The sequence below is a fragment of the Nicotiana attenuata genome, chromosome 6 (genome assembly GCF_001879085.1).
Source record: "Nicotiana attenuata strain UT chromosome 6, NIATTr2, whole genome shotgun sequence".
Lineage (NCBI taxonomy): Eukaryota > Viridiplantae > Streptophyta > Magnoliopsida > Solanales > Solanaceae > Nicotiana > Nicotiana attenuata.
Window position 1 is genome coordinate 93,188,566 of NC_031994.1, and position 10,282 is coordinate 93,198,847.

Genomic DNA, 10,282 nt, shown 5'->3' on the forward strand with positions numbered 1-10,282 from the left:
ATATATTGGAGAAGTTTCCATGTATCTAGTCCCTTCATCGTTCGGCCTGGAGAGACAATCGGCAGGCGGGGCGATGAATTATACTTTAAACTTCGAGACGTCCCCTTCGTCGCCTCGTTAAAAACCTACCCGAGAAAACCCAATTGGGATAAAACCCGGGCGAGGGAAAAAGAGTACGATTTTTGGGGGGCGTCCTTTTTCAGAAGTTGAAGTATTTGAGGTGAGCGATGTTCCAATTGTTTGGTAGTGGTTTTCCTTCCATTGTCTCTAGTTGGAATGCTCCTTTGCTTGCTGGTGCAGTGATTTTGTATGGTCCGTCCCAATTGGTTCCTAGTTTGCCTTCCTTCGGATCTTTGCTTGCCAGTGTTTTGGCTTTGAGAACATAGTCTCCGACTTTGAGTGGTCGTACTTTGGCCTTTTTGTTGTAGTACCTTTTTGCCTGCTGTTTTTGGGCTACCATTCTTACGTAAGACACGTCTCTTCGTTCTTCCACCTCGTCGAGGTCTTGTCTTCTGTTCTCGTCGTTGTTCCGTCCACTTTCATTGGAGTACCTTAGGCTGGGCTCTCCGACCTCAACAGGTATCATGGCGTCACTCCCGTGGACTAGTGAATATGGCGTTTCGCCTGTGCTTGTTTTTGGCGTAGTGCGATAGGCCCATAGGACCTCTGGTTGCAACTCCGCCATAACCCTTTAGCGTCCTCGAGATTTTTCTTTAAAATGTTCAGTATTGTCTTGTTTGAGAATTCGGTCTGACGGTTGCCTGCGGGATGGTATGGCGTGGAGAGTATTCTCTTGATGTGCTATTTTTCGAAGAATGCGGTGGTCTTTCTCCCGGTGAATTAGGGCCCCGTTGTCACAGCTGATTTCTTTAGGGATGCCGAAACGGCATATAATATTCTTCCATATGAATGTGATGACTTCCTGTTTGTGTATTTGGGTAAACGCACCTGCTTCCACCCATTTAGAAAAGTAGTCAGTTAAAACTAAAAGGAACCGTATCTTATCTCGACCCGCTGGGAGGGGTCCGACGATGTCCATTCCCCATTTTATGAACGGCCACGGCGAGGTAACAGATTTGAGATGTTTGCCCGCTTGATGTATCATAAGTGCATATTTCTGGCATTGTTCGCATCTTTTGACATAATCCGCGGCTTCTCTTTTCATGGTGGGCCAGTAATATCCTACCCGAATAAGGCATCTGACTAGGGCTCTATTGCCTGTATGGGCACCGCAATGGTCTTCGTGTACTTCTTCGAGCACCCGCCTCGTCTGATTCGGCCCTAGGCATTTAGCCAAAGGGCCTCCGAACATTCTCTTATATAGGTCATGATTTAAGATGCTGTACCTGGCCACCTGCATCCGGAGCTTTTTGGCTTCTTTTTTGTCTTGAGGGAGTACTCCTTCCTGCTAATATGTTATGATGTGGTTGCGCCAGTCCTAAGTCAAATTTACAGAATGTACCTCAAGTTGGTCTATTAATGAGTGAAGGAGGGTGACCACATTCTCCTTGGTGATATTTCTGGTCGCTGCTTCCAGTTTGGCGAGGTTATCTGCTTCGATGTTTTGCGCCCGAGGTATCTGGTCGAGTCGACATTCATCGAATTCTGACAGTAATTTATGAATTTCTGCTTGATATTTCTGTAGCCTCTGCTCCTTGATTTGAAAAGTCCCTGTAACTTGGTTGACGACGAGTTGTGAGTTGCATATGAGGACGACTCGTCGTACTCCGTATTCGAGGGCTAGCTTTAATCCTGCAATCACAGCCTCATACTCGGCCTCGTTGTTAGTCATTTTGGGGCACCGTATGGATTGGCGAATAACTTCGCCTGTTGGGACTTCAAGTACGAGTCCTAGTCCAGACCCCGTAGCATTAGATGCGCCGTCGGTGTAAAGGACCCAGAGGTCGGATTGCCCAGGAGAGGTACGAAATATTTCCTGCTTGACCTCGGACAATATTTTGACACTGAAGTCGGCGACGAAGTCGGTGAGTACCTACGATTTTATTAGTGCTCGCGGCTGATATGTTATATCGTGCTCGCTCAATTCTATGGCCCACTCGGCCAGTCTTCCCGACAATTCGGGTTTATGCAGGATGCTCCGAAGGGGGAAAGTCGTCACTACTGATATGGGGTGACATTGAAAATATGGTCTACGCTTTCGTGAAGCTATGACCAGTGCCAGAGCTAGCTTCTCGAGGTGGGGATACCTCGTTTCGGCATCGACCAGGGTTTTGCTGACACAATAGATCGGAGATTGCATACCTTTGTTTTCGCGAACCAGAACTGCGCTTACCGCAACTTCCGAAACGGCCAGGTAGACTAGGAGGCGCTCGCCAGGTTCCGGTTTAGCGAGTAGTGGGGCGAGGACAAGTATGTCTTTAGCTCTCTCAGGGCCTCGATGCATTTTGAATTCCACTGGAGCCCGTTGTCTTTTTACAGCACATTGAAAAACTTGTGGCATCTATCGAATGACCGTGAGATGAATCTCGACAGGGCGGCTATCCGGCCAGTCAGCTTTTGTACCTGCTTTTTGCTGGTTAATACTTCAGGTATTCCTTCGATGGCCTTGATCTAGTCTGGGTTGACTTCGATGCCTCTTTGTGATACCAAGAAATCGAGAAATTTGCCCGAGGTTACGCCGAAGGCGCATTTTTCGGGATTCAGTTTCATGCCGTACTGTCTTAGTATGTTGAAGGCCTCTGTAAGGTGGTCGATGTGGTCTTCTTTCCTTTCTGATTTGACCAACATGTCGTCGATGTAAACTTCCATTGTTTTGCCGAGTTGATCTTTGAACATCTTGGTGACCAGCCTTTGGTACGTTGCCCCCGCGTTCTTCAACCCGAACGGCATGACTCTGTAGCAGTACATTCCCTGATGGGTGATGAAAGTAGTTTTCTCTTGACCCTCCTCCTCCATGAGGATTTGGTTGTATTCTGAGTAGGCGTCCAAGAAGCTTAGCAACTCGTGTCCTGCTGCTGCGTCGATATGCGGCAATGGAAAGGAGTCTTTTGGGCATGCCTTATTTAGGTCCGTAAAGTCGACGCACATCCGCCATTTCCCGTTTTTCTTTTTTACCATGACCACGTTGGCGGCCCATTGGGGGTATTTTGATTCTCGGATGGAACCGTTGGCGAGGAGCTTATCCACTTCGTCACTTACGGCCTCGTTGATTGCGACATTGAATTTCCTTCTTATTTGCCGTACTGGTGGATAGAGCGGGTCGACATTCAACTTGTGTGTAGCGATGTCTTTCGGGATGCCCGACATATCTGAGTGGGAGAAGGACAAATCGGCATTGTCAATTAAGAATTTATGAAATTTACCTGGTTTTGAGAGATTGTGTTCGATGTAAGCCTTTTTTGTGTTGTCGTTGTTGTTTAGTTGGACGGGATCGAGATCCTCTATTTTCGACTCAGCGGCTTCCACGATGTCGGGATCCTTGATAACGTCTGTCCGTGCGTCGGATTTGGTTCCCGACATCGTTAATTGCTATGCCTCCACGTTTGTTCCCTTTAGTTGTTGGGTATGTGTGCAATCTTGGGCGATATGATAGCATTGTTGAGCAGTGCGCTGTTAGCCTCGGATGCTGAATATTCCCCATGGAGTAGGGAACTTGATTGCTTGATATAGGCTTGACGGGATGGCCCTCATGGCGTGTATCCATAGCCGTCCTATGATGGCGTTGTAGGCTGTATCTTGGTCCATGATATGAAACGTTGTTTCTAGGGTGACTCCTCCGCCCAAAACGGGTAGCGTTATTTCTCCAGAAGTTCGCTCAACTGCATTATTAAAACCCATTAGTGTTATGCAATGCGGTATTATCTTGTCCTCGAGTCGCATCTGTACGAGGACTCGAGGATGGATAATACACGCGCCGCTTCCGTCGTCTACCATTATTCTTTTCACATCAGTATCTGAAATGCGTAAAGTAATAACAAGAGCATCATAATGAGGGAAAGTCAAACCGTCGGTATCTGACTTACCGAAGATGATACTATCTTCGAGGTCATCATACTGTTCGTGGGTGATCGACTGCTTGAGTTTGTGTGTAGTGGTGAATTTTACATGGTTGATCGCTGCCTCGTCGCCTCTGCTGACAGTACGAGCAGAGGAGGGTGGCTTTAAAGGCCCCTGGTGCTGTTCACGTCCGCGACCGAAGTTGGCTCGTCCCCGGTCGCTCATTAATTCTCTCAGGTGCCCTTGGTTCAGCATTCTTATTACCTCTTGCCGCAAACCTATGCAGTCCTCAGTTTTGTGACCCCGCTCTTGGTGAAATTCACAGAGGGCATCCGACTTTCGAGTATTCGGGTCGGACTTCATCTTTTGCAGCCATTTCACCTTCGTGCCGAGCTTCTCTAGTGCATACACTATCTCTGAAGGGGAGACACAAAAATTGTGAGCAGATAAGAGCGGAGGCATACCTCTTTTGTTTCGCTGAGTCCCGGTGTGCGGCCTGGGAGGCCCTTCCGTGTGCCGAGGAGGTGGTGGGACGGCTGTTCGGATGTAGGGCTGATGTCTTTCTCGGCCGAGACGGGGACCCGGCTGATCCTTTCGATCGTCGTTACGATGATATTTCCTTGATTTTGCTTGAACTGACGTCAGCCGTTGGGTCGGACCATTGAGATCGTCCTCGTCGGCTCTCACCTCGGCGCAATAGGCATTGTGGATTTCTTCCCAAGTGGTGGGGGGAGGGGTATTTTATGAGCCTGCTTAATAGTTTTCTAGTTGCTCTTGACCCGTTCCTGCTCAACCCGTTCTGGAAGGCTGCTACCGCCATCCCCTCTGATACATTTGGTAGGCTCATTCTCACCCTGTTAAAACGGGCGAGGAAGTCTCTGAGTCCCTCGCCAGGCGATTGCCTAACGGCGAATATGTCATTCACCCTGGCTTCCGCCTTTTTAGCCCCTACATGAGCGGTGACAAACTTGTCGGCCATTTCCTCGAACGTTGCTATTGACCGTGCTGGTAGTTGCGAGTACCAGGTTAGGTCTCCCCCTGTTAGGGTTTTGCCAAACTTTTTTAGTAGCACCAATGGAACTTGCTCCTTCGAGAGATCGTTGCCCTTCACCGCTGTGGCGTAGTGGATGATATGATCTTCTGGGTCTGTAGTGCCATCGTATATTTTCAGGTACAGTGGCATTTTGAAAGTTTTCGGAATGGCATGGGGATCTGCTTCCTCACTGTACGGTTGTTCGACGAATCGACCAACGTCTCGTTTCGGTAGCAACTTTGGGGCGCCTGGTATCATATCGACCCTTTCTTGATGCTCCTTCATCTGGTCACAGAGTGCCTTGTTTTTGTTTTCCTTATCTTCCATTTTTTTAGAATGGCTGCGAGTGCGTCATTACCTGCACAATGTGGCAGTGTAAGTGTTACCTGTTTGGGGGACGGGCTGTTCGCCAGTTGTTGTTGTGATATCTACTTGTGCGGTGTTTCTGTTCTCCCTTTGGACGGGTTTGTCGAGTATATTGTTTAGAGTGCTTGTCAACCACTCTTCCAGTAGCTTTCTCTTTGCCGGTGGTGCTTCCTCAGTTATTGACGTGGAGGCTTGATCGGGGCCAACCCTGCACCACTATAGAGTGGCGAGAGCGGTCTATGCAGCTTTTACCCGAATAGGTCGGGATCGAATCCATTGGGAGCTAGAAGTTGGAGTTGGTTTCCTATCCAAACTAGCAATGTGCACTACTCTTAATTGCACTCCCAATCATAGTTGGTGTTTTGATTACTTCTAATATTATGCTAACAAGATGCTAAATTAAGCTAAGAGTGAAATACTTGATAGGTTATCTAATTGGTTAAAGAGGCACTAGGGAAGTGACCCGCTCCTAGGTGGATATTTGACGGATTCTCAAGTCTAAGGCAAGGATGTTAAAATGGGGATTACGATATAACCAATGCACGAATCTTCTCACTCTATACCTCTCGGTAGTTTGAATGATTTTGCCCGAATTGACTTTCTCAAGACCAATTGGGTATTACAGTTGAGCAAGCAATTGAGGTTCAAGTCGGGTATTACTATCTCTAGGTTTAATCCTTTAATTGGGGCTATCAATCTCTTGAGTACGCCCCAATTCCTTGTTGGACCAATTTTCCTAGACTCAAGTTCTCTTTCTCAAGAAGAACCCGAGTCATTAAGGCACAAATTAGTGTTTGCAACCACTAATTCAACATGGAAGACATAAATTGGTCCAAATATCAAACACCCATACACATTCAAGCCTTAAAACTCAAGTCCCATCAAATACCCACACTAGGGTTGAGCCACAACCCTAGCTAATGGGTCTAGCTACTCATAATTAGGGAAGAAAACAAGAAATTAGATGAAGAAATAACCATAATAATTAATTACAAACTAAGATAATAGAGATTCAGTGTAATAGTAGCCCAAAATTACTCAAAAAGGACTAAAAGCGTCGTTCACGTGCTCAGCCCCAAGTCAGATTACAAAAGATGACCTAAAAATGTGAAAAGAAAGTATTTATACTAGGACGAATTTTCTGGACAAAAGTACCCCGGACGAGGTAGTGCGGTCCGCACAAAATGCATCGCAGACCGCACTGAGGCTTTTTGGCTTGGATCTGCAGTCTCTGAAGTTGGCCACCGCGGACCGCATAAAATGCACCGCGGCCGCGGTGGTTTCTACTGCGGTTCGCACAAAAGGACCGCGGACCGCAATGGCATTAATCCTCCATAGTCCCAACTATCTGAACCCTTTCTTTGCGGACCATACAATATCGAGTGCAGCCGCGGTGAGGCCAGTGCGGTCCGCACAAATTGCTTTGCGGCCGCACTGCTTGAGTTTCCGGAATAAACACCTCTCTGAATCTCCTTACTGCGGCCGCACCCCATTTTGTGCGGTCCGCAGTGGGTCTTGTTTCAACTATGCTTGGACTTGTCCTTGTACTTGTGCATGTTTCACTCCTTTTGAGCTGATTTTGACTATTTGTCACCTTTTTGATCAAACCCTGCAAACAAGTACGACATGTAAGCCTTTGGGACTATTTTGTATACATTTTTACTCAAAACTCAAGTGAAAAGGAGTGTAAAATGAACTAGAATCCCTAGTTATCAAGGCTCCTCTTTCGCGTGAAGCTGTTACGCTTTCGCGTGGAGGAGGTGAGATGCTCCGCCTAGGCGCATTTGGTGTCGCGTTCTCGTTGTCTTCCCTGCCATCTTCGTTGATGGTGTTCAAGATGTTGGTGGTGACACTTACTATCGTTTTCAACCTCGCGTCTTCTTTTCCTGCCATTGTTAGTCTATACAAACAAGGAAGAGATGTCTTTCCTTTTTTTTATGATCTAGAAAGAACTATAGTTTCAACTAAAAAGCTCCCCACAGACGGCGCCAAATTATTTTAGCAAATAATTACTAAACCAATGAAGGATAAATTAATAGGGTGAATCTCAGTTGAACTTAATAAATTCTAGAGCAAACAAGACAGAGTTCTTGTATGACGAGTTAGGGTTAGGAACATTAAATAGCGAATTTAATATGCGATGATTGGCAAGACATGTAATATCATAAATGTATAATAAACGCAAGAATGATAAGGGTTGTAGTGTGAAGGAATCGTCACCCAATGATTGTGCGATTGGGTGTTTCCTCTCTCTGACGATGTGGAAAGGTAAGTAATAAATCTGAGTTATGGGATCTTGAGATTTGTGGATAAAGATTGAACAACATATGCTTGAATAAAGAGAATAAGACAACTCTTTCGTATTGTCACACCTCCTTTTTACACACCCGAGGGGTGATAGGGGGGTTTTTCCACTTTAAGTGATATTATTCGAAATGGGATTATTTATTTATTTAATTTTTTAGAGTCGCCAGTTGGAATATTTTAATTGGTGCACCAAGTCACCGGTTTATTTTTTTTAATCCCAAATCGAGGAAATTTCGACCTTTTTTTTGAAGTATGCGAACCAAAAATTCTAAGTAAGGAATTTTGTTAACCCAGGAGAAGGTGTTAGGCATTCCTGGGTTCCGTGGTTCTAGCACGGTCGCTTAAACTATTATAATTGGCCTAATATCTGATTTTAATTACATGTTTTAACCTATGGTGCATTTTTAGCTTATTAGCCGCTATTAATTAATTTTAGGAAGTTTCAACGTTATCTAAAACATGTCTTGAACTACGCCACATGAAATGCACCCGCAGTCCACGATACATTTTATTTAACGTTGTTGAGAATTGGGATTGGGTCACATGAAATGCACACCCAAGTTTAATAAAGAAGGAAATCAATTTAAATAGCACGCCTAAAGCAACTATGCACTTTCAAGTTAATAACCAGGTTTGCGAGGGCCATAGAAAATTCAACTGATGGCACACCTCGATTTCTAAAGAGTTAAAATTAATTAAGTGAAGGCCATGAGTTTTGGGACTTTATTCGGCATGGCACACCTCAATTTACTTCTATTAAAAGAGTTTTTGATTTAGTCTTTGAGGGCCATAACTTATATGTTTGGCTAATATGGCACGCCTCGACCTAATTTGAAAGAGTCTAACTAATTAAAGAAGATTTAAAGGAATTTGAAATTATTTCGGGCTAATGTTCAAACCTAAACTTAATAATTAACGGCTTGTGTTAAATTGAAGCTAAGCATTTGGTTGGCTGGAAAGACTAAACCAGTGCCAGGCCCAATCCTTCTCTTGAGCGTTTATGCATCCAGACATAAAAGGGGAGACTGGGCTCACTTGAAGCCCATAACGCGTAAGTGAAATAGCAGGACAACATTTTTGATGCAACTGGGCCAAACGCTATAGCCCGATTGCATGATTCAGCACATATAATTGATGCAAATTACATTGCTTCATGAAATTCTGGAGATTAAAACGAATAATGACTGTTTCTAAGCAGATAAAAAGTATATTCTAGTGCCAAATCATGTTTTTATGATGAAGCTATAATTCTAATGTGACAATAACTCATTCGCAATCATCTTGTCATCTAAAATCTAATACAATTCATGACTTTTAAACAAAGTACTATATGGTTTCAAATAGCATAATACACTTACTAGTATAGACTCCAACAGAAAGTTTTTATCCCAAGCCTATACTTGTCACTTTAGCAAATTCAAACGAAAATCACCACAAAACAAACACTGATTTCAGCAGACTAAAGTATATCTAAAACATATTTAACTCGACTGAACGTTCTACTACCATAACCCCAAAAGTCCATACATGTCCAAACAACACTTCAATAGCTTTACAAACCCCAAAACTACTGGATTTAAACAACTATCCAAGCTTGCAAATCAGGTTTGATCTAACAACATAACTGAAAAGGTCATACGTGAAATGGAACTATGCTAATACAGAATTAAGTGAGTTCAAAAAACACAAAAATGGCATTTGATGAACATGTATGCCATAAGCTTCCAACTTAACCAACAGCAGCAGATCTTTTCATTTCATCATATCAAATGAGGTTCAGTAAATACCTGAATACAGCAAAATAAACCAGAATAATAGCCTGAGGTTAGGAGGAAGCAGCAGTAAATCAACAGCAATGGAACAGTGCCAAACAACAACTCAAACCAAACTATTAACCCAACTCAAATCATTTTCAACCAAGGTGCACGATTTGGAACTTTTAGAAACTCTAATTAACCAACGGGAATCAAAGAACCAGAAACCAAGCAAAATTTTTAGCAATTTTCAGTATTTTGGAGTTTGAAAGAGACTCAGCCGTTTTCTAAGCTTTTCAGTGTTTTTAATTTTCTCAAAAATCTGACTTGAGAGTGAAGAAATAGCCTTTTATAGAGAAGCTCTAGGGCAGCAGAAATGAACTTCAGTTTTTCCTATTACTCCTTTTTTAATTTTCGTTTTTGCTAGTTAATCCCTGAATTTTTAACTTGTTTGCTAAGTCAGTCCCTTTTTCACCTTCCAGGAATTTCCTATGTCAGTTACAAGAGATTCCCTTAATCAAAATCCCTAGACTACCCTTAAAACCTATGTTATTTACCCTCAAGACTTGGATACGGGTCAAGTTGACCCAATATCAATCCCCAATCAGGTTTGGAAACCCGGCCTAATTCCCCTCCTTGGGCCTCTGTTGACAGAGCCCAAATCAAATCGAGAACCCAACAGAAAAATTCAAGAAAGAGGGAAACTCGGAGTTATATGAACTCCTGGAACCAAAGATTCCAAAAAAAACAAAAAAAAAACAGGAGGGAAATTTGAGCGAAAACTAAAACAAAAGAACAAAATATACCGGCTAGAATTAACAGACATGCAGAAAGATTTTAAAATAAAAAGGAAAGAAAAGGAGAA

At 43.8% G+C, this 10,282-nt stretch overlaps 1 protein-coding gene across 1 annotated transcript; it reads right to left on the reverse strand.

Moving 5' to 3' along the window:
- On the reverse strand, window positions 3,756–5,317 carry LOC109228107. Its single transcript, XM_019393283.1, has 3 exons — window positions 4,730–5,317; window positions 4,066–4,644; window positions 3,756–3,779 (listed from the first exon to the last, which is right to left on the reverse strand). The coding sequence occupies exons 1-3, from the start codon at window positions 5,315–5,317 to the stop codon at window positions 3,756–3,758; spliced, it is 1,191 nt and encodes a 396-aa protein (XP_019248828.1).